This window comes from Heptranchias perlo, chromosome 22 (genome assembly GCF_035084215.1).
Source record: "Heptranchias perlo isolate sHepPer1 chromosome 22, sHepPer1.hap1, whole genome shotgun sequence".
Classification (NCBI taxonomy): Eukaryota; Metazoa; Chordata; class Chondrichthyes; order Hexanchiformes; family Hexanchidae; genus Heptranchias; species Heptranchias perlo.
The window spans coordinates 23,924,964-23,950,430 of NC_090346.1; the positions used below are offsets into that span (position 1 = coordinate 23,924,964).

A 25,467-nucleotide genomic window follows, 5' to 3' on the forward strand; every position below is an offset into this window, starting at 1 on the left:
CTATGAATGCTGGGATAGTCCTGCCTCCACAGCTGTAAGGGAAGACTTGCAAATCCCAAAGGCAGGTGGACTAAGAATGGAATATGTTAAAGAAAGGGAGAAAAAGAAGTGAAAGGCATGGAAAGGAGGATAAAAGAGTGGAAAATGGATTCATGTCACTTGTGGCCCATGTGATAGATGCAGTTTATTGATATTCATCATTTATGATTCTGGCACAATGTGTTTCAGTGGTTAAGGTGTTCGGCTCCTGGTGAAAAGTTTCAAGCCCAAGATTTGTCTGATGTTGTGATCACTGTATAGAGATGACTGGTGTGGGAAATGGAAAAAAAAAATCACTATTATGGCCCAGAATTTGCTGCCAAAATAACGACGTGTTTAATGGCGCTCGCCGTTATCAACGTGTAATATGTAAACCATCCAGCAATTTGCGGCGAGGAAGAGATACCTTGAATTGCGAATCGCCACAAGTTGCTGGACAATTTGCGCCGCTCCGCCTTTAGCTTCGCGAAAACGGCATCTCGCCCTCAAGCGCCTTGTCAGTTTCATGAAGTTGCTGTATTTGCACATTAATTGTCCATTAAACTCGCCGCAGAAAATTAGGGCTGGTACTTAACAATGTGAGTACCTTTTTAATGAGGAGAGTTATGTTCCTGCAATGCCAATCAACCTCTTCAGCCCAGAAAGGGAACAATTTAAACTGTGGAGTCTCATTCCTACAGGTAGTAAATTGTTGTTAGAGATTTTTAAAATTTAAAATTAAAGAATGTTTTTCTTACTTTTCCTTTGTCTCTTTTTTTCTTCTCTCTCATAATCCAATCATTCTTTCCCTCTCTTTATTTCTCTTCCTGTACCTGATTTGATTCTAATTCACCTGCGTAATGCCTCTTGTTTCTTTCTCAATCCTTAAATCTCATTGGTTAAGGAGATAGACTATTAGTCCCATTGTTCACTAATGTCTCAGATGCCTGTTGCCCTCTCCAGGCTGTTATCAGCTCACACTTCCAACAACTTACAAGGCAAAAAATCTTTGAGCTTAAGGGTAAGGGGAAAAGTGTAATGAACGGGACACACTCCAGCAAATCCTGGGATTATTAACACGAGACATTATTGGGACAGAGTGTAGAGCTTCATTCTGCTCTCTACCTGTCAGTCCTGTATCTGACTTGATTGCTTGATACTAACACCAAATGCCCAAAATAGAATTATTCCATTTGCCAGCACTGACCATCTTTACATAAAAAACATCAAGATATAAATGAACGGATGTGTAAACAAGGGGCTGTTGCAACATTCAACCAAGGGGTGCCAGATGAATACAGAGGTAAATGATGATACCCATAACAATCCTATTTCGGAAGTGTAAATTTAATGTTAAAAGCTCATCAGTATTATACCTGGAGCTGGGGTTGGAGGTGTGAGTAATGGCAGTAGTATTTGGTTTATACCACATCATTGCTCCTTAAAATGCTCTATGAATGGATTCATGTGAATTCCATTAAATGTTGAAATTAATGAGAAAACGTATTTTGATAAGAGGCACAATGCTAGATCTTTGAAATCAGACATTTTGTAATGTCGCACCTCCAATATCATACACCCATTGGGGCAGATTTTGGTCTGAGCCTGTTTTCTGGTCCAGACTCTAGGCTGCGCTTTTAGCCCCGCCCGAAACCAAGAGACCCCGAGGATCGATGGAAATTGGTCCTCAGGCGTCAACGGAATTCTTGGGGCGAGCTGTTGGCACTGGTCACACCTCCACAGGCAGCTCACCCGGGCAAAGACACCAATATCGGGCCGCCTGCCTCGCTGGCAATGGCCCTCAGGTGAGTCCCAGGAGGGGGGAGTTGGAGTGGGCTATGGATGGGGGGAGACCGATTGCGACTCCTATGGAGTCAGGGGGACACTCTTGCTTCTCTGGCTGCGCAGGAATGGTTTCCAAAAAATAAATTTCACCTACTTCTCATTGGCAGCTGCGGGGACGGCTGAAGAACGCTGAGGGGGGCAGGCCCAATGCCTGCTCTGCTCATCGCTGACAAATTTCTTCAGCAGGAGTTAGGCCCCTAATTTACATATTCAAGAGGCTGAACACCTGTTTTAGGTGTCCTCCTGGGATGCCTAAAAAAAGGGCCCTGTGTGCTTGGCAGAGAGACCAATGCCTGAGCAGATTTGGCTCAGGCAGTCCCACTGCTAAATTGGTATGCATGATGGGCGCCATGCATACCATTTTCTACCCCATTGTTCTCTACTGCTAGCAGCCTCAATGTTATTAGACAGATATTGACTCTCATTGAAGGCTATAGCAGTCAATAATTTGTCTTCAACTACAAAGAAAATACATTTGGGAATAGAAATTCTGGTAGCACCCATGTGCTGCTGGAAGTGACGAAAGGCGGAAAGCCCAAAGGGTTGGGTTCATTTAAATATTCGGGACGGGCACCCATGCCAGTAGCAATGCTAAAGTGTTGTCCACCCAGCCGAGGTAGCAGGATGTCAGTGCGCCCTCTGCTGCTCCTTGGGAAGGGTCAGAGGCCAGTCGGGCCAAAGAATAACATTGTTCCAAAATTCTTTTGTGCAGCTCCCTCGATGATGGGCCTTAACAGCAGTTGATCCATCTGGGATTGATTGCTGTTTGAATCTGGCACTGTGGGACCCACACTCAGCCTAGAATGACAAGTACACTTGCTTCCTGCAGACGTACTTTCCGCTGGCTGCTACAGAGACAAGATTTCCAGGGGAGCCTGGGAGCCCCCCAGACATGCCTGTAAAAATGTAACTGGGACGGGGCAATCGGGTGAAGGAAGTGCACATTCCCCTTCCGTCGGAATTCGCCTAGTGACCCGGGAAGGGGTGAAAACCTCGAGCGTTCCAACCCAATTTCCAGCCGCTTCCGCCCAAAAGAGGAGCAGCAGTTCTACCCTTTGCCGTTCTGAATTGATTGGATGAGGCTAAACTCTAACCAGAGATTGGATAGAAGAGATCAGTAGTGTATGCTAAACTTTCGACATTGAATGTCTTACACCTGTTTTATCTGTACACCTACCAGTAATCTGATCTTCACCCACAATGTCTCTCACAATGTGCCAGCTGCTGTGAAACTGGTAACAGAGTGGCCTTTCCGCACTGAAGCGAGCAAGCGCGCCATTCTACTGACTTGTTCCAGATGTCATCGAAATGACAAGGTAACTTGATATTAATTACACCACATTTACTGAGGTCTGTCACACTTGTCTGAGTAAATACTCATTGCCAAGATTATATTACAGGAGAAAAAGAATGTTGTCAATAGTTAATTGCATTGACTGTTTAAAATGCTAATTTCTCTTGGCACATTGTAATAGCTACAACTACCCTCTACCTTATTGGAAATATCTACACAAATGTAAATAATGTTTTCTAGTTGATTTTAATGAATGTACAGGGTAACTGGACTGGCAGGATGAGTTTATTCCAGTGAAACAACCCAGTCTGATTTATTTATGCCCTTATCTATTGCAGAACCATTTCAAGCAGAGGTGGTTGCAGTTGTGCAGTGTGCTAGGGCTCCTAGTGCTCCCTGTATCCTGTGGGACGCAATCCACAGCACCAGCAACAAAAGAGATAAAAACTGTGCTTGGCCAGTTGTATAAAAGTTGTGATCATAACTTTTATTTTGTGGTCATGGATCATTCCCGTTGGCTGGGAAAGCCTGTACAGGCCAGTAATGCAAAACCAGTGCAGATGAGCTGAGTGCTCGGCCTACTTGCAACCAGACAAAATAGCTTAAGTGCCCACCCTTGCCCAAGACCTGCGACTCTGTCCCAAATCTTTAGGACAGGGTCATTTGTATAGCCTGGGCTGGCCGCTGGCGCCTGCAAGGGCGCATCAGTGATGCCCAGCCCAGCTCAAACTTGACTGCCCTTCTAAGGCAGAGAAGAGTCCTCCAGAGACCCAAATGGGCAGAAGAATTTTTTTTCAAATGGGAACCACTCTAATTAGTGAGGCTAATTGATCCTCTTATCCTAGTGAAGGTTTGGGGCCTTTAGGAGGATTTAAAGAGAATCACGCATGGTCTCAACTGATGTGAGTTGGGATAAGGCCTTTCATGGGTATAAAGGGAGGAATTTCCTCAGGAAGCCCTGGAATTGCCCCCAACATTCCCCCTTGATGCAGGAAGGGCAGGCGGGTGCAAAATCCACCCACAGTCCTCCCCAACCAGAATTTAATGGTCCAGTCCAAATGAGGCAGAATCCCATATTCAAGTAACCCCACCAGGGGTAAATGTGGCTTATCCCCTCTCCAGCCCCAGGGGTTTTGGAGCTTTAGAAAAAACTTACTGAGTTGTTTCTTGGCTTTTCCCATAGCAGTAACAGCACCTCATTTATATTACATCACTGTTACTGAAGTCAGGCCTGTAATCAGTGGGAGTGCTATAATGTAAAGGGAGCATGAATTTGTCCTGTTCTGACTGGTCCCAGATGCTGTTTTTTCTAACTGGTGTGGTCTTAGCCTTCTGACACCACTACTAATTTCTGTTGTTTTGTTAGCTGCCTGAGGATACTCTGCTGACATCCTCTGGGATCACATTGCATGTACTAAAGGACATGAGGTTTCAGCTGAAGAATGGAGGCAGTGATGCCAGTATTGTAGGCGTGGATGACAGCAATCTCTTTAGAGCCAGCACTATTGGCTACAGTGGGAATCGGCCTTTTAAAACATTACGCCATCACATTGTGGTAAGTTTGTATTATTTCAAAGGGAAGATTCACTTTGGGAAGAATACTTTAAATATACAGAATTCCCCAGCCCATACAATTTCTAAAAAGGTGTTGTTTGTTTGTTCTCTTTACCCATGATGAGAAATCATCACTTTTATCTCCAGCTGATACCTTGCTGGAGACCAATTACACCAAGCCTGCTAATATGAAGATAGCCAGTCTACTGATGCACGCATTGGGCTCATCAGTGGGCGGTGCTCATTGTAGAATAAACAAATCCTTCCTCTTTCTGTATGCCAATTCCCTAAAATCATTTTTAAAAATTTAATACAGTGTGGGCCTCCTTAGGGTTAAGTCTGCTAACAAACTTGTCGCATTTATCAATGGAATGTTTTGCTTTCTCTTTTATAATTATATGGTATCCGTATTAGTATCTAAGTGAATCTCTGGACAAAAATGATCAAATGGACCCTAGGTGCAGTTAATGCATTGAGATTGGTACCTTTCTGGGACAAAAAGACCAATCCATATGTGAAATTGTTTCTGTAAATTTATGAAACTGCCATTGCACCACTCTCAGGGAGCTGTTTAAATATTGTTATGATATCACTAGAACTGTAACAAAGTCCCAACCATCATAACATAATTTTATCAGCATTAAATCTGAAAATTCATCTTTGAAGTGCTTTCATTCCCCTCCTTTTACAAAAGTTAATCTCTATCCTGGTCTAATGCTTCCCTCACTTCTTGGGCCAATCATAGTCCAAACCTTCCACATCTCTGATCTCGCTTCCTCCAATCACTATTTTGATTTTACCACTGACTATTTACTTGATCCAAAATGTCAGCTAAAGCTTTTCAGCCCTGCATTAGTGAGCCAGTAATCGCAGCATTATTTACATTCCTACACACAATTGAAACAAAATGAGCCGTTCAGACATATATTTCTACTGCCTTAATTTTCTCTTTCAGTTGCCTTCTGAGGATGTGTGCCTGGCTGCAGCAATCAAATCAGGAGGTGCAATATTTGATTCTTCAAAGTTCGTCAAACAAAGCAAACATTTCCTCCAATTGTTTAGTTGCCGAGTCACTAGGATGGAAAAGGCTGGCAAGTGTGAGATTTACCAGTCCACCACAGGTTGAAACTGTTTCACATTTGGTATCTGAGTTGACTACTTCATAGCAAAGAGAATGTCAAATAATTATAGCATCAGATGCACATTATGAGGAATGTATACTACAGCCTGTAATACCCATGGAATTAAAAGTCATATTTTCACATCCATGACACTGCAGTGCACATAGTGATGTCACCATACACATTATTCTGAATCCCTAGTTCAAATTAATTTTTAAATAATAAATGAAAACTATGTTTATTTTCACTCTGTGACTTGCTCGTACAGCCAGCCCAGTGCTGGATTTATATTTTAAACACATTAATGGGTAGGATATTTCTAAAATTCCCCATAATTATCGTTTTTCTCTCCACAAAATTTGCTTGAACATTCACCACAAAGAATTAGTACAAATGATGAGAGGGAGCTAAATATGGCAAATGAAATATGCCCACAAAAGCCCAGACTTGAAAGCTGTTACTTTGACATTTCAGCTCAACAAAGCTGGAAGGTAACTCATGCCAGCTAGTTTTTCAGCCATGATTCTGCCTTACTCGTGGGAAAATAAAAGAACATATATGCAGGCATCTATTTAGCATCCTTTATATACTATCAGTCTTGTGTGGATAACACTGTCTGGGTATTTGGTATCAGTGCAATTTAACATAGGTTAACAGTAAATGTTTGATTTCTTTCATTTTCAAAGTATGACTAATGCAATCCTTCTGAATCATACTTTGAGAAACAGAGCAGCCAAAGCAAGAAATCATTTGGTGTTTGGACTCTGCTGAATAAAACATAGAACAGTAGTCACAAGGCACAAGGCACATTTGATGAGTTCAAATCATGCAGTAAATGGGGAAGAGTGAGCATCAGCGAATATGGCAGCATCATACAAATCCTGAGATCATGTTACAGTCTGAAATCCTCTCCAACACTTTTTATATACTATACGATGCTGATTTATTTTTGTACTTACTAGAGGTAACTGTGGTGCAAAGGTTTGCCAGTGCAGTAGAATCTGCTATAGTCCACGATGAGAGCCTGAAGCTGGTTAGGTTGCCTGACAAGATGAAGAGGTTCAATAGCAGTTATATTAAAAGAACAAAGGTCTAGCACATCCAATGGTAGGAATGGGCAGCAGCATGAGAAAATGCTGGTTAATATGGTGCTGAAAATCATAGCCATTACATTTTCTATACAAAGCAACAAGCTTTAGCATAAATTACTGGAATCTTCATTACTCACGTTAGATGATACCAGTTATGAGAATAATATTCAGGACATTAAGAAAGGCATCAGATTATTGAGTAGCAGTAATACTTTAGTACAGAATTGTAAATATCTCAATATTGCACAAACTTGGTGCCTTTTTTATTTTGTCTATCAATTAAAAATATTACTGAATTCCTTTTCCCCTGAAACATTTGTTTTGCATCATTTTATACTAATAAAAAGCATTCTTTAATTTTGTTAAATTTAGATTATCATTCTCAATAAGGTGTCCTTTCAATGAGTGAATCGTAGGTGTCATTTCCCCTTCGGGCATTAAATGTCCTGAAATATTACTTTTAGATTCATGTTCAAAATCTCAGTCGGTTTGCTTGAGAAATATATAAATAGTATTATCTGCGGGTTTCCTAAATCTGATTTTAATTGAATTACAAATTTTTGGAATCCAGAGAATGCAAATTTTTAGTTATGGCTCATGATTCTCAGTTTTTCTACTTTGTTTCGTGCTGTCAGTGTAATTATTTTATTAGAATTTTGTAATGAGTTCCACAATTGACAGTCATTGTAACTCTATGCGATTGGAGGGTACTGAGTTTTCCAAATGTTTTCAATGTCTTAGTTCTCCTTTACCTCATTGATGCAATGCACTTTCACATTTAGTTGTGTTTATGGATTAATTTTTAACAAAAAAATTAGGTTAGAAGTTCCTGTGTGCATCTAGTCTTAATTTGAAAGTACTTGATTTGCTGTTAAAGCATGAACAGGGGATACTCTGATTTCAAAATGTGCTGCAATTTTAGTTTTTTTATGTTACATGCAATATGTTAATATTTAGGTTCAAATTGGATTTGTGTAACTCATACCATCAGTGTTATTGATATGTTTGGGGGGTTTTTTGACAAAAAATAAACTTAATACAAAATTGTGTGGCAATTTCCATAACTGCTAGATGTCACCATCCGTGTTGTAGAAACTGACCTTTCAGGACTATCCATCTTTTTATATGTGTCAGAATTTAGCAACATTTTTACCAGCTGCAACTGGGCTCATTTAAATTCACTTAAAAGAGTCTATATAATGTGGAGGATAATAAGGAAAGGATTTGTGTGCTGAGACTCATTCACTTAAGCAAACTATTCACCTAAATGGGCTTCACTGTATAAACATTAAGGTTGATTTTAACTTTTGTGCATAGCAGAAAACAGGCGGTAATGGATCAGCTGCCCATTCTACACCCGGGCGATTGTCCTTTCCATTAACTTCTGCCACTGCCAAAAGTTAAAATCAGCCATAATGTGACAGCACTGTCTCTTTAGATGACAAATATTCAGGCAAGTACTTGGCCAACTATTTGTTCGTTCAATGGATGGAACTTTTTTTAAAATTCATTCTCGGATTGTGGGCGTCGCTGGCAAGGCCAGATTTTATTGCCCATCCCTAGTTGCTCTTGAGAGGGCAGTGGGAGGTCTTCTTCTTGAACTGCTGCAGTCCATGTGATAAAAGTGCTCCCTGTTGGACAGGGAGTTCCAGGATTTTGACCCAGCGATGATGAAGGAACGGCGATTATATGTTCAAGTCAGGGCAGTATAAAATTTGGAGGGGAGCTTGGAGGTGATGGTGATCCAATGCACCTGCTGCCCTTGTCCTTCTAGGTGATGGAGGTCACAGGTTTTGGAGGTGCCATAGAAGGTGAGTTGCTGCAGTGCATCGTGTAGATAGTACTGCAGCCACAGTGCGCTGCTGGTGGAGGGGCTGGATGTTTAGGCCAGAGGATGAAGTGCCAATCAAGCAGACTGCATTGTTATGAATGGTATTGAGCTTCTTGAGATTTGTAACAACTGAACCCATCCAGGCAAGAGGTACAGAAGCATTGGGGAGATTTTCATCTTTAGAGAATGGACATAAAACAATAGCCTGGGCGCAATATGGGGAGGAAAATCGGGTAGGGACGATTGCACACCTGTAATGGAACCCATCTTACATTTAGATGAATGGAAGGAAATTGGCCGGACTCTGTTACAGACATGCAATCGCCCCCTTCCAACTTTCCTCCCTGCACTGCATGCAGGTCACGTTTTACTCCCAAGCACTAAAAACAAAAATCTACCCCTTTGAATCAGTTATCTAAATGAAAAGGAAACATTTTAAATTTGGAGGGAGTACTTTATATTCGGTGTAAAACATGATCTGCATTCTCCTGCACTTACCTTCTCTTTTAAAAGTATATTCATACTTACGACTACTAAATAAAATAATTCCTTAAAAGAAAACTCAGGAAACTGCTGGGCGGGAAACCCACAGGATCAGGTGGAACGCTGGTTTTGCACCACGCCCAATTTTACTCTCCGTTGATTCGGTATTGCACCCGATATTGTCAGTTTCCTGACGGGCAAGTTAGGTTAAAATTGCCCCCTTTATCTCGGCAGACGTAGCCAAGCAAGAGTTAAGATTAGGGACGATAGGATGAAAGTCACTAACATTTAGTTGTGATGTCCTAATAGTTGACATTTCTTCTGGGAATTTCCTGGAAAGTTTCACTGTGACTACAACGTAATAGCAGTGTTTTTTCCGAGGACATTTGCGCGTAACTGATTTACACCCGTTTCACAATGAAGCACATGAATTTCCTCAATCATTTGCGCTCTTCCAAGATACACCTGCCAAAACCCTCTGCCGCTCATTTACATTGCTCCCTCCCCACCATGCGAAAGACCAGCTTGTGCAAGTTTCCTAGATTTATGCAAATAAGGTGCTGGCGTAGATATACTTCCAAAAATTTAGATGCAGCACAGCGCGCAGTCTCCTGATATCGGCGCAACTGATATTTCTGGAGTTTGATCGCGATTTTCTACATTTTTTTTTCAATTTTTCTTACTGAGACCTGCACTAGATTTCACCGAAGTGCTGCCAGTCTCAGAGTACCCAAAGTTTTTTGCCCCCCCCCCCCCACCCCCCAATGTGTTCAGAAGGACTATGCAGCTGGAATGACCTGCCCAATGGGCATAAAAATGGTAGAGCAAGAGGAGCTGCCAAGGCAAGAGACTCTGAGATTGAGGTGCACGGCAGAAGATACTGACAGAGTGAAATCACTAGCATAGCAACACAATGGCCAGGAAACCCTGTTTACACCTGTAAGCGGGGTTTCTGCCACACTTCATCAGCCGTTGCTCAGTTGGTAGCACTCTCATCTCTGAGTCAGAAGGTTGTGGGTTCAAACCCCATTCCAGAGACCTGAGCACAAAATCTAGGCTGACTCTCCAGTGCAATACTGAGGGAGTGTTGCACTGTTGGGAGGTGCCGTCCTTCTGATGAGACATTAAACCAAGATCCCGACTGCCCTTTCACGTGGACGTAAAAGATCCCATGGCACTATTTCGAAGATGAGCAGGGGAGTTCTTCCTGGTGTCCTGGCCAATATTTATTCCACAACCAACATCATTACAAAAAACAGATTATATGGTCATTGTCACCTTGCACCACCATGTTTCCTACATTACAACAGTGACTACACTTCAAAAAGTACTTCATTGGCAGTAAAGCGCTTTGGGACGCCCTGAGGTTGTGAAAAGCGCTATATAGATCTAAGTTTTTCTTTTCCAGCGAAGTAACTCCAGCAGAGTGGAAGCAGCTCCAAGCAGTTTCCCAGCCAATATCACTCAAAAGTTAAGCCAAAACTGGTAGACATGTTAATCTTAGAAGGTAATTCTGAATAATTCAGACTTTACCAATGTTAACAATGGCTTTTTGACACTAGTGTTGGATGCTGCTTAAATTAACATCACAGTGAAGGTGTGAAAATTAATCTTTGTTACTGGCCATAGCAATTGAACTGCACTCTCTTTACTCAGAGTGTGGTGAGAATGTGGAACTCGCTACCACATGGAATGGTTGAGGCAATTGGCACAGATCCATTTCAGGGGAAGCTAGATTAGTACTTGAGGGGAATAGAAGGATATGTTGCTAGGGTGAGATGAAGTAAGATCGGAGGAGGCTTGTGTGGAGTATAAACACTGGCATTGACCTGTTGGGCCAAATGGCCTGTCTCTGTGCTGTAAAATTCTATGTAGAAATAAGAGACTAAACCAGAAATGAGTTGTAGGCCAGGTAGTAAAATATCCAGGTTCTCAACTGGACAGATGTGAGTTCAAACCCAGATTTAACTAAGATTCACACTTTCTTCCCTTCATTATGCAAGTTTTGGTGGTTCTTGCCAGTCCACAAAATAATACAACACTGCTGCTGTGAAGCATCAGAGTGTTCTATTTCAACAAGCAAGTTTCCTGATTTTACAAAAAGTCCTGCAATACATACAGATAAGTCTTTATTTTCTGAGGAGAATGCAGTATTTTAAAATAGCTTATAAAGGGGAGAAAGAAACAAATTCGATAAGGCCCATTTTCGGGCACGAGTAGCATGATTTGCTATTACCCCGCACCCGATAGCCCCTATTCAGGCAGCACGCGAATGCCTGCTACTAATCATGATATCTCCGTGCAGCCAGCGCTATCTGCGCTGCTGAGAGGCTGCACGGAGAATGAGGAAGCCGGAAATGGGGCAGGCTCAGCAGCGGCCTGCACCTCTTAAAGGTGCAAGTGCACATTTTAAATGGGACATGCACAGTCCACCGGGCGGAGGGAAAGATGGCCGCAAGGATGGCAGAACCAGTGCGGGAGCGGGCCCCGCGATTCTCTGACGATGCACTGGAGGCCCTGGTGGTGTGGTTGGACGAAAGGAGGGCCAACATGCACCCACAGGGTGGCAGGAGACCCTCCAGACTGCAGCTCCACAGGCATTGGCAGGCTGTGGCCCAGGAAGTGAACGTCAGGAGCATTGCACCACACACGTGGGTGCAGTGCCGAAAGAAGTTCAATGATTTGACATGAGTGGTCAAGGTGAGTGAGTGCAAGTGTCAAGTGGCACATCCTACCCACTGCTCCACGCATCACACCCCCTGTCACCCACCCACCAACAAATATTGCCCATCCATACGCAATGCTGCACTTGGCACGCTGCATCTCACCCACACGTAGTACCACACTTGCAGGCCACACAACCACCACTCACAGGTCACACACACTGGCAGCTATTCGACCATGACAGGCACATCACCCACACACCTTGCAGGAGACTCACTGACACACTGACCTCTGTCTTGCAGGAGAAGGTGGCGCATAACAGCTGGCAACAGAAGAGGCCTTTGGGAGGATGGGAATGCTTACACATCCTCACCCCCCTAGAGGAGACAGTGCTTTGGATCATTGGGCGGCCCATCGCTGCGGCCGTGACAACATGCCGCGCTGGAGGTCCTGATGAAGGGGGGTCTCTGCATATCTAATGCTCCTTCTTGTTTCCCACATCTCCCTCCACCCCATGATCTTTTCTGACTCGTGATGCAGATGCTGTCAGCGCGCCTGTCTCACTTGCTCCTCTCCCCACAACACAACTCAACCCATTTCCTTTGCCATTGCAGATACCCAAGAACACGTGACAGCACCGTCCGAGGAGGAGGCGGACACTGAAGCCACACTGTCACTCGATCTGACACTTGCTTCCAGCAGCTCAGAGACTGACACTGCGCGTCCTTTAGAGGCTAGGTTAGAGGAGGGAACTGCACGTGGTGAGACACCGAGCACAAGTGAGCAGGAGCCGGGGCGGGGGGAACAGATACCACAGGTGCCAGCTCACTGGAGGGCGAGGTCGCTCACTAGTTCTGCTGCAGAGGAGTCAGATGAGGACTTCGATGGGCCAGGCTGCAGAAGACGGCTGATGGGCGTACACCAACAAATGTTTGGAGCACTGGAAAGCCTGCCAAAAAGCCTGCGCATAATTAGAAGGGGCATGGAGGAGTCCAGCTCCAACTTGGCACAGGGCTTTGCGCAGAGCTTGGAGCCCACCCTTTCCAACATGGAATGGGTGGTCACCGCAATCAGCACACTTGTGGAACCCACCATGACACAGTGTCTGATGGTCGCTTCCGTTGCAGCACAAACCGATGTCATCAAAGGTCTGCAAGCTACGTTTGCAGCTGAGACTACTGCTATCTGGGGGACCACTGTGGAACAGGGCTTCCAGGGCGTCACTCCAGCACTCCAGCGATCCGTTCTCCAGCTGATCATCAGGATTGCTGAGACACTGCCCCGGGAGAGTGGCAGTGGCGCCAAGGCAGTTGAACCTGCTGTCCTCTCTCAGGACGACAGCATTGCTGCTCCCACCCCTGCTACTCCACCAGTGCCCTTGTTGTTGCCTATCAGTCAGCCAGGCCAGGCCGCTGCAGCCCATGCTGAGATGGTGCAGTTGAAGCCGGGCCCTCCCGAGCTGCTCGAGGTCTTCCTCCAAGGCCATCTGCACGCTCGTCCTTTGAAGGCCAGCAGCTTCCCACAACCCATGCTCTAGCCACTGGGGAAGCACCTCGTAGGAGCACTAGGATAGGTGAAGGCACACGAACAACAGGCACAAAGGCAATGCACAAGGGTGAATAGTTCTGTTCTGTTTCCATAATTTCATTTATTCATTGATAAATGTGACTTTGAATTTGCATTTGGTGGTGGTTTTTATTTGTGGAATGAGCTGAAGGAGAAACCAATGTGCAATCAGATGGAGGGCGATTTCATGGTCTTGTGAGGACGGAAAGGTAGGGAGTGCAGAACTGTTGTTGAGTTCGGGGATGTAGTTGACATTATTGATAGCGGGCACGGATCAGGTGAGCACGCAGAGCCCTTGCAGACAAAGCATGTGGTCCCTGTTGCACCCTTGCATCATCCTCCACTTCCTCCTCTAGCTCCTCCCCCTCCTCCTCCTCAGCCTCTTCCTCCTCAAACTCTTCCAGGAATTAAAGACTTAGACAAGAGGGTTGGCCTTGGAATAATCCAGTTTATCTTTTATATCCAGATAATCTCACAATCTAACCCAGCTGTGGCAGAACCCTCTTGGATTCCCTTGAGACAGGCAAAAAGTCAGGGTTAACTTGTGGACATTTGCGTCAACATGAATCTTCTTGATTCCAGGATGTTCTTCATCTTAGATTATCAATGGTATGAGAAATCAAGAGAGCATAAAGAAAGGGTCCTTATTTAGCTCCCTCCTAAGTAGTCGGAAAATTGAGGCAATTTTATCATAACCAGTAATGTCCCTGGGTACGTGTAGGTAATTTTAATCCTCTTTCAATATGACGCTCTAAATCTAGGAAAAGCGAAGATGCACAAACTTCACTTCGTCAAAAGACTATTCTCTATCCAATTCATCACCACTCCCAGTCTCTCCCTTCCAATCAGCGTAAGTCCACATGTATGACCACTGTCTGCCAAGTTTCTATCCTTCATAAACTCCACTAGTGAGGATAGAATGCCTTCAATACAGCCTGATCAGCTGGACAAAATATCTTTTACAATAATAGAACAATTGCTGCAAAGATTTCTGTGGGTACTTAAGCAATTCCACATGGGAACAGGGATTTTGTATGCAGAACTTGAGGGAGGTACCTACTGTTGCAGTAGCATTGTTAAAAAGATCTGGCAATCAGTTTTGATGCGTGCATTGGGCCTATAACTCCACACAGCATGGTGTCTTTCCACTTGTCTGGAAGAATTGCAATTGGCACGTCTCACAATATTTGCAGTAGTTTTTGGGCAAGCAAAGGCTTGATTTAAAACCATCCAGGAAAATGGGGTCCAAGGTCAGAACATAATTTTAGTACCAAGTCTTGGATAACAGGAGGGTCTTCAATAGATTAACAACCTCTTTTTCTGCATTAAGGTGTCAGCCTTGGCTTAGTGGTAATACTCTTACCTCTGAGGCAGAAGATCATGGGTTCAGATCCCACTCTAGAGGCTTGAGCACATGACCTAGGCTGATGCTTCAGTGCAATGCTGAGGAGCCCTGTGTTGTCGAAGTGCCGCCTTTCAGATGATGTGTTAAACCGAGGTCCTGTCTGCCCTCTCAGATGGATGTAAAAAATCCCATGGCACTATTCGAAGAAGAGCAGGGGAGTTCTCCCAGTGTCCTGGCCAATATTTATTCCTAAAAACCAACATCACTAAAACAGATTAGCTAGTCATTATCTCATTGCTGTTTGTGGGAATGTATGTGCAAATTGATTGCCAGATTTCCTACATTACAACAGTGACTATACTTCAAAAGTACTTCATTGGCTGTAAAGCACTTTGTAACGTTCTGAGGTTGTGAAAGGAGCGATGTGAGTGCAAGTTCCTTCTCTATAGCCACATGTGTTAGACTCCCTGTACCTGGATCAGAGATCCAAAATTCACCAATATTTTACATTCTCTAATGTAATTTATTATTTTTTTACTCCATCTTGATATCCCCAGCATAGAACCATAGACAAGATACAGCACAGAAGGGGGCCATTCGGCCCATCGTGTCCGCGCCGGCTCGAAGGCCATCCAGGTGCCCATTCTAATCCCACCTTCCAGCACCCGGTCCGTAGCCCTGCAGCTTATAGCACTTCAGGTGCAGGTTCAGGTACTTTTTAAAAGAGTTGAGGGTCCCTGCCTCTACCACCTCTGGGTAATAAAGTTTTTCCTCATGTCCCCTCTAATCCTTCCGCCAATCATCTTAAATCTATGTCCTCTGGTTCTTGAACTCTCCGCTAGGGGAAACAGGTACTTCCTGTCTACTCCATCTGGGCCCCTCATAATATTGTACACCTCAATCAAGTCACCCCTCAGCCTCCTCTGCTCCAAGGAAAACAACTCCAGCCTATCCAATCTCTCCTCGTAGCTGCAATTTTCAAGCCCTGGCAACATTCTTGTAAATCTTCTCTGCACTCTCTCCAGAGCAATTAGTCCTTGCTGTAATGTGGTGACCAGAACTGCGCACAATACTCCAGCTGTGGCCTTACCAGCGTTTTATACAGTTCCATCATTACGTCCCTGCTTTTGTATTCTATACCTCGGCTAATAATGGAGAGCACTCCGTATGCCTTCTTCACAACCTTATCTACCTGTACTGCCACCTTCAGGGACCTGTGCACATGCACTCCAAGGTCTCTCACTTCCTCTACCCCTCTCAATATATTCCCATTTACTGCGTATTCCCTTTTACTGTTTGCCCTCCCTAAGTGCATTACCTCACACTTCTCCGGGTTGAACTCCATTTGCCACTTTTCCGCCCACTCCACTAACCTATTGATATCTTCTTGGAGTCTGCAGCTATCCTCTTCACTATCAACTACACGGCCAATTTTTGTGTCGTCTGCAAATTTGCCAATCATGGCCCCTACATTCAAGTCCAAATCATTAATATATACCACAAACAGCAAGGGACGCAACTCTGAGCCCTGTGGCACACCACTGGAAACGGATTTCTATTCGCAAAGACATCCATCGACTTTTACCTTTGTGAGCATAAGCCTTTATATTCTTCATCGAATGAAGAAAGTGCTGTCTGGAACACTCATGTTCAAAGTACGTCTCTGAAACACAATCTGGTTTTCCATTGATGCCAGTTGTGTTTTTCATTAACAATTTATTCCATATTTTTACATTGGGCTTTAAGTATTTCGTTTCTAAACCGTTCATTTCCCTTTCCAGCCTCTCATTGTTTCTGTGTCTTATGAAAAGCATATGAATTTAACTTTCTCCTCCACATTGTTTTCCAGACAATAAATGGCTGCATTTCAGAGCTATTATTTTTCTTTCCCATATTGCTTTGTATCTCCTATTTTTAACAATTTTTCATCTTGTATCATTAATTCACCATCCAGGGAAATTATTTTAAAGGGCTCTATACGGTGAATGCTCCATGCCAGACCACAGTCTGCTGTAATAATATCTGCTGCTGTGACCATTGGAGCTGGACAAGTGATCGGAATAGTAAAGAAGTACTCTTCAGTAGTGATTCCATAGCGAAATGTAGAATCTCCCATCTTAATTCTATACGATCCAGACCATAGCTTTCAACATTCCTGCTTTAATTGGGATACATCGACATTAAACAGTACCGCTGAGTAAAGCAAAAGCAGCACACAAGACTCCCTAGTTGGGAACAACTGATTTGCCAGTTCTACAGAAAACTGTGCTCCTGCCTAACCCTGACCCAAATTTGACTCTTAACACACTGTAAAGAAAGAAGTTGCACATAAACATCACCCTTCAGTTCCTCAAGATGTCCTAAAGCATTTCATAGCCAATGAATTGCTTTTGAAGTGTAGTCCATATTGTTTACTAGGCAAAAATAGCAGCCAATTTGATCATAGTAAGGTCCCACAAACAGCAATCATTTAAGTGATGGATGTTGTCTGATACCCCAGCAGATCTCCTCCTGCTTTTCAAATGGTGCCATGGAATCTTTTACATCCACTTGAGAAGGCAGACAAAGCCTCAGAAGTGTAAGCTTACATTAGGTGCTCTGGAGTGGGGCTTGAACCCACAACTTTCTGTCTCAGAGGTAAGACTGCTACTGCTGAGCCAAGGCTGACACTGTAGCTGGAGGGGTCTGGTTCATGCTAACCTAGTATTCTAAATTACATTATTTTAAATGATTTAGGTTTAATAACCCATTTTGAAATGAAACTCTAGAGGGTGGTAATTGTAACCTTACCCACCCGGCCAAAACCAGGCGGGTGGGCAGTTAAAATCCCCCAGATTGCTTAAGTTGCCTAGAAGTGCTGGGAGCTGAACTGCTGGGATTTTCATCTGCTCCGCTGAGCAGGCAGCAAGGACACCCACCCAAAGCCAGCAGGGTCCTTTTCAGCATACACATGATGGGTCCCGATGATATTATCAGGACCTGACTGTAATATTTACCAGGACGTCTGAGTGGGAAACTAGGCCAAAAGAAACCCATAAAGATCAGTTCAACATTTTTAAAAATTTCCTTGTGGGGCCAGGAGAAGCAGGAAATCTTAGGCCTCTCCTGCCGTGACCTCGCCCCACCCCCCCTTCCCAATTGCAGGGACCCCTGCGGGACGGCCCGGTAACTGATCCTGCGGATTTACCTGCTCGGTGGGTTGCCTCCATGCCGCGCGAGTTTGCATTGTTTCCCGCCGACTCCTCATCTGGAATGGGGCATTTAAATGAAGTTAAAATACCCAAAGCTATTTCTTTGCTGCAACGGGTGAGTTTTGAACTGACATCAAAATTCACCTGCTGAAAATTGACCCTCATTTAAATTCGGGGATTAGATCCTGTGCCTCTACTTATTCATTAAATTTTGTTCCAATGAATCCAATATAATATACTGAGATCTTGCAGTTTCTTTGTGATCAGATGCAGATTACATATTGATAAACATGCAGAAATTGTATCAAAAACTCTGAAGAATCTTGTAAGAGCAATGTTTAACTGCGCCATACAGGTCAGAAAGTCCCAGGTCCAATTTACTGTCTGTACGAGTTAGAGATGCTCGTAGTAGAGGCACTACCACTGGCTAGAGAGAGAAAATCAGCCAGAGTTCTTGCTCTTGATTGCTATTTACTGACCCCTATTGGAAAGTGCGTGTTTGTGAATATTGAGCGAGGAAAGGGTTGGACTTGCTTGTAATGCTTTACTTATTATCTAGGCCCACACATGAAGATTAGCCACTGAGGCTGGAGGAGACTGGCAATGTACACCAGCACCTTCAGGAGAAGTGGGGAGAAAATTGGGGGAGGGAGAAAAAAGCTTAGTAAGAATGTCAACGCACATCCAGAACATGGAGTATATTTAAAGCTGGCAGGACACTCCTGCCAGCTCAAACAAACTAAAAATGCTATTTAAAAAGGAACAGATATGAATGAAACAGTATGTATTACAAAAATACAGACAGCAAGAAGTGATTTTAGTGCTGTGGGATTCTGGTGACAGTACTTCACTTTCAGGGTTTGCTTCATTATCTGAACGGCTCAATTAGTTTACAGCTTTGTAATCACTGATATCTATCCACATATAAAGTTAATTACCCAGCTAATAATTTTAATCATTAAGAATGTATTAATTAACTGATTATCTTGTCATCCAACAACAAATAATAGTCTAGATGCTCGACTGAGCCATTAAGGATCCGTGCAACAGAAGATTGCTGTTGACATTGTTTTGATAAAACCCTGAAATATAGTTTTAGTCTTTCATTTATTGTCTGGACAACTGATAAATGCATTGCCTAAAAAAATGTAAGCTAAGGTTGATGCAGCTTGATATCAAAGCATTACTTTCATATTTATCTGAAAGTGCTGCTTTCACAATGGGACTGAGCAGCTGAGCATTTGATTACTTATTTCAAAATGAATGGAACATCTAGTTGCAAAGATAAAAGGTTTGCACAAGTCAAGAACTATTTTTATGTTTATCCTTTTATGTTTTTGAGTTTTACACAGGGTACTTGAGTTCAGTGTAATGGACCACTCCTGTAAATAGACCTCACATTCCCTACAGTGCAGACTGTACCTTTTCCTTCCCAATATCTAGGTAAATGATAGCAAGACCCAAAACTCAAGCAGAAAGGTCTTGCCACTGTACATTGACTTACTGGAATGTGCCATGAGTCACCATGTGATTCTCTTTGTATTCAGTAGGTGGATTGAATGTACATTCAATTAGACTCGAGCCATAAACGAACAGATAATTCACTTCACGTAAAACAGGTATATGAACAGTACTCAATGTAAGACAGCGGCCTCGAAATTAACCCCCTCCCCCTCGACGGGCGGGAGAGGATCGGGGGGTGGGGTTAAAATGTAAAGATTGCGTAACCCGACCCCAATCCGCCAAGTACGTGCCCGCCACCATTTTTACTGCGGCAGATATCGGGGCGCCCGAGCGTCCCGCTTTGGAGAGGCAGGAGACTTATTAACATATTTAAATCGTGGTCCTATAATGCAATTAGGACCCCGAATTGAACTTAACTGGTGCAACATAGGTGTTTCGAGTGTCGGGAAAGACGGCAGGGATGGAGACGAGATTGCACGGCACTTTATTGGGGTGATTAAAGGTCAGGAGGCCCGATGTCAATAAAAGTTCAGTACTCACAGGTCCTTTCTCAGTTCCCTCTGGGACATGGTTTGGTCTGAGTACTTGGTGTGAGAGAGTTATTTGGACAATTTGGATGTGTTCACTCAGAGAAGATCATGATGGGTGGCACCATGGCTACTCTCGATTAGATTGAGGAAGAGGAGGCACAGCAAGGACATGTTGTGGAGTGAGCTGCAGGTGGCCAGCAGAGAAGGGGGCAACAGAGAGGACAAGCTTACTGAAGGCCCTACCCTCCTAACAGGGTACACAGAGACTCAGCTTCCTTGACCTGTCGGAAGAGCAGTGCTTCTGAAGGCTGAGATTGTTACGTCAGGTGGTCGCGGAGAAGACGACCTGCTCCCTGCTGCACCTAGCAGCCACATGTTACCAGTGGCTGTGAAAGTCACCGCTGCCTTCAATTTCCTTGCTTGTGGTTCCTTCCAGGCCACTACCGGAGGCATAGCGAGGGTCTCGCAGTTGGCATCACATAAATACATAAGGCAGATGAAGGATGGATTGTTTGCCACGGCTGGGAGATATATAAGCTTTCCCTGTGATGACAAGAGCCAGAATGGGCGTGCACTGGGATATGCATCACTGGCTGACCTCCCACAGGTGCAGGGTGCCATCGACTGCACACATGTGGCAATCCAAACATCCCCTCACCAACCAGAAGCATTCATCAACCGCAAGAGATTGCATTCCATCAATGTTCAGCTAGTGTGCAACCACAAGAAAAGGTTCATGTAGGTCAGCACCAGATTCCCTGGGAGCTGCCGTAATGCTTTCGTACTGCGACAATCCAACTTCCCCAACATGTTCCGGCCTGGAACGAACTTTAAAGAGTGGCTGCTAGGCGACATGCTGCCTCCTCCCCGCAACCCTTCAAACCTGGCTGATGACACCTCCGAGGAATCCCACCGATGAGCACGAGGAGTGGTACAACTCCAGCCATATGGCAACCAGATGTGTCATCGAGCAAATCACCAGCACGCTTGAGGTTGCCTGCACAGGTCTGGAAGCGCCCTTCAGTACTTACCAGCGAGCATCTCGAGGATAATTGTGGTCAGCTGTGTTCTTCACAACATGGTGCAGCAGCGAAGACTAGAGGTCCATGAGGAAGAAGTCACTCAGGACTCCTCGTTTGATGAGGATTCGAATGGTGAGGAGAAAGATGGGTCGCCAACTAAAACCAGCCAATCACATTGCTGTTCCAGATGCCAGGGATGCCCTTGAAGGTTCAGTTAGTCACTCACACTGGACTAATGTCACGATAACATCCACCCCCCCCACCAACACCCGCCCCCTCACACAAGCAGTCCTGTACCTACTTATCCACTGTTTCTACATCCACCAATTGGTGTCAGTCAATTCACCTTCAGCACCAAACAAATTAAAACTAGAATGGGCACTTGCCATTCAATAATGAGGCACACGGGAAAATTGTGTGAATTTATAAATATAATGTGATCCAACAAAAGAATTTCAATAACAAGTAAAAAGAAACACCCACATGCTTACCGTTGGTGAACTATAAAGTCTTTCTTTTCCGATCTGTGGCACTTTTACATGGGGCCACCCCAGTGGTTTCAGCAGAGGGAAAGGCAGGCTGCTCTGTTACTTGCTTTGTCTTCTGAGGTGCTCATGGCTGACGACTTCTGACCCATGTGGGCCCTGCCAATGACTGCTCCACCTACACTTGTGCAAGGGCAAACTGGGCTAGCAGGAGAGGAGGCAGCATGTCAGGTACTGGTTGAGGGTGGGGGGGGGGAAGGAGGCAGCATGTCGGGTACTGGTTGAGAGGGTGAGTGGGAGGAGGCAGCATGTCGGGTACTGGTTGAGAGGGTGAGTGGGAGGAGGCAGCATGTCGGGTACTGGTTGAGAGGGTGAGTGGGAGGAGGCAGCATGTCGGGTACTGGTTGAGAGGGTGAGTGGGAGGAGGCAGCATGTCGGGTACTGGTCGAGGGAGGGGGGTAGGAGGCAGCCTGTCGGGTACTGGTTGAGGGTGTGGGGAAGGCAGCATGTTGGGTACTGGTTGGGGGGTGAGGCATGGAAACGCTTTGAGAGGAGTGCACACTTTCCTCTCCCTTATCAGCATTCTCCCTCCCCAGGGCCAGCGGCAGTGCACTCCTACCTCTCTGCGGGAGAGCAGCTTGGAGGAGATTAGTGATGCCTTGGAAGTCCACATCTAATCTGGTAACCAGCATGTGGAAGCCAGTAGAAATATTGGTGACCATAGCTTGCAAGGCTGCTGTCTGGGCCTGCAGGGATTCCTTTGTACACCCCGATACAACTTCAATAGAGGCGGCCAGACTCTCAATGGAAGATTGTATGGTTGAAAAGCCCTGGATATGATTCCACAAATGGTCGAGCTGGACTTCTCCATTCTCTGTGATATTGTGGAAAGTGTGCCTGGTAGGACTGCCAATACCTCGCACAGTTGCTGTTGAGGCTTTAGCATTCTCTTTTTAATTGATGACTCCTCCCCACCCCACCCCCCAGGTTCAGCATCTCTCTCCAGCTGAGCAGAGCTTGGAGAGCACAGCGCCCTCCATGTTGGACTCTCCACAGCTGTCCCTGCCACAACTATCTGCTCGTGCTCACTTGTGCCATGCGAATCACCTGGTGACAGTCCACCTAACTGTCTAAGAGGAACCACTGATGTGCTCGTATCTGCACTGGTGCCTGGCACGCATGTGTCCTGTCGGTGCACCCGCAGCATCAATGAGTTCCTCTGAGGAGTCCTCATAATCTCCAGGCAAGCGCTCGTGTTCTTCGCGTGATGGCCCTGGAAGAGAGAAAAGACAGATAAGGTTTAGTCATGGAACTTTACAAATGTTGAAATGCAAATGATTAAAGTGATCATATTTGATAAAGTGCTGAAATCAACTCAAGATGACTTAGAATCATAGAATCATAAAATGGTTACCGCACAGAAGGAGGCCATTCGGCCCATCGAGCAGGTGTTGGCTCTTTGTAAAAGCAATCCAGTTAGTCCCATTCCCCCACTCTTTCCCCATAGCCCTGCAAATTTTTTTTCCCTTCAAGTATTTAGCCAATTCTTTTTTGAAAGCCATGATTGAATCTGCTTCCACCGCCCTTTCAGGCAGTGCATTCCAGATCATAACTACTCGCTGCGTAAAAAGGTTTTTCCTCATTCCAGATTTTGGTTCTTTTGCCTATCATCTTAAATCTGTGGCCTCTGGTTCTCTTTGTTTATTTTATCTAAACCCTTCAGAATTTTGAACACTTCTATCAAATCTCCTCTTTACCTTCTCTGCTCTATGGAGAACAACCCCAGCTTCTCCAGTCTCTCCACATAATTAAAGTTCCTCATCCCTAGTAACAATTCTAGTAAATCTTTTCTGCACCCTCTCTAAGGTCTTCACATTGTTCCTAAAGTGTAGTGCCCAGAATTGGGCACAATCCTCCAGTTGTGGTCAAACCAGTGTTTTGTAAAGATTCAACATAACTTCCTTGCTTTTGTACTCTTACGCCTCTATTTATAAAGCCCAGGATTCCATATGCTTTCTGAACCGCTATCTCAACCTGTCCTGCCACCATCAAACATTTGTGCACATATACCCCCAGGTCTATCTGTTCTTGCACCCCCTTTAGAATTGTACCATTTAGTTTATAAGTAGAGGTATAGCAAGGAAGTTATGTTGAACCTTTATAAAACACTGGTTCGGCCACAACTGGAGTATTGTGTCCAATTCAGACTGGAGGAAGGTGTACAGCAGTGTTCACCAGGGGTCAGTACTAGGACCACTGCTTTTCTTGATATATATTAATGACTTGGACTTGGGTGAACAGGGCACAATTTCAAAACTTGCAGATGTCACAAAACTTGGAAGTGTAGTGAACAGTGAGGAGGATAGTGATAGACTGCAAGAGGACATAGACAAGCTGGTGGAATGGGCAGACAAGTGGCAGATGAAATTTAACGCAGAGAAGTGCGAAATGATACATTTTGGTAGGAAGAATGACGAAAGGCAATATAAACTAAAGGGTACAATTCTAAAAAGGGTGCAGGAACAGAGAGATCTGGGGGTATATGTGCACAAATTGTTGAAGGTGGCAGGACAGGTTAGAAAGCAGTTAAAAAAGCATACGGGATTCTGGGCTTTAAAAATAGAGACATGGAGTACAAAAGCAAGGAAATTATGATGAACCTTTATAAAACATTGGTTCAGCCACAACTGGAATATTGTGTCCAATTCTGGACACTGCACTTTAGGAAGGATGTGAAGGCCTTAGAGAGGGTGGAGAAGAGATTTACTAGAATGATTCCAGGGATGAAGGACTTCAGTTATGTGGATAGACTGGAGAAGCTGGGGTTGTTCTCCTTAGAGCAGAGAAGGTTGAGAGGAGATTTGATAGAGTTGTTCAAAATCATGAATGGTCTAGACACAATAGATAGAAACTGTTGCCATTGGTGGAAGGGTCAAGAACCAGAGGACACAGATTTAAGATGATTGGCAAAAGAACCAAAGGCGACATGAGGAAAAACTTTTTACACAGCGAGTGGTTATGATCTGGAATGCACTGCCTGAGGGGGTGGTGGAGGCAGATTCAATCATGGCCTTCAAAAGGGAATTGGATAAGTACTTGAAGGGAAAAAATTTGCAAGGCTACGGGGAAAGTGCGGGGGACTAGCTGGATTGCTCTTGCAGGGAACTGGCACAAACTCAATGGGCCAAATAGCCTCCTTCCATGCTGTAACCATTCTATGATTCTATGATTCTATGATATTGCCTCTCCTCATTCTTCCTGCCAAAATGTATCACTTCGTACTTCTCTGCATTAAATTTCATCTGCCATGTGTCCACCCATTCCACCAGCCTGTCTGTGTCATCTGCAAATTTTGAAATTGTGCCCTGTACACCCAAGTCCAAGTCATTAATATATATCAAGAAAAGCAGTGGTCCTAGTACCGACCGCAGGGAACACCACTGTACAACTTTCTCCAGTCCGAAAAACGACCGTTCACCACTACTTCTTATGTTTCCTGGCACCTAGCCAATTTCGTATCCGTGCTGCCACTGCCCCTTTTTTTCCATGGACTTCAATTTTGCTGTCAATACTACTATTTGTCACTTTATCAAATGCCTTTTGAAAGTCCATATACACAACATCAACCGTATTGCCCTCATCAACTTTAATTGTTATCTCATCAAAAAATTCAATCAAGTTAGTTAAACATAATTTGCCTTTAACAAATCTGTGCTGGCTTTCCTTTATTAATCCACACTTGTCCAAGTGACTATTAATTTTGTCCCGGATTATCGTCTCTAAAAGCTTCCCAACCACCAAGGTTAAAATGAATTGCCTGTAGATGCCGGGTTTACCCTTATACCCTTTTTTGAGCAAGGATGTAACATTTGCAATTCTCCAGTCCTCTGGCACCACCCCCATATCTAAGGAGGTTTGGAAGATTATGGCCAGTACCTCTGCAATTTCCACCCTTACTTCCCT

General features: G+C 44.4%; 1 protein-coding gene across 1 annotated transcript in view; it reads left to right on the plus strand.

Moving 5' to 3' along the window:
* Nucleotides 1-7,929, plus strand: part of LOC137340965 (uncharacterized) — a 125,938-nt gene extending 118,009 nt beyond the window's left edge. The window contains exons 39-41 of the mRNA XM_068003775.1: nucleotides 3,044-3,179; nucleotides 4,524-4,712; nucleotides 5,667-7,929. Coding sequence (XP_067859876.1) covers nucleotides 3,044-3,179; nucleotides 4,524-4,712; nucleotides 5,667-5,837 — 496 coding nt within the window. The 3' untranslated portion in view covers nucleotides 5,838-7,929. The remainder of the gene's footprint in view (nucleotides 1-3,043; nucleotides 3,180-4,523; nucleotides 4,713-5,666) is intronic.
* Nucleotides 7,930-25,467: the final 17,538 nt, after the last annotated feature.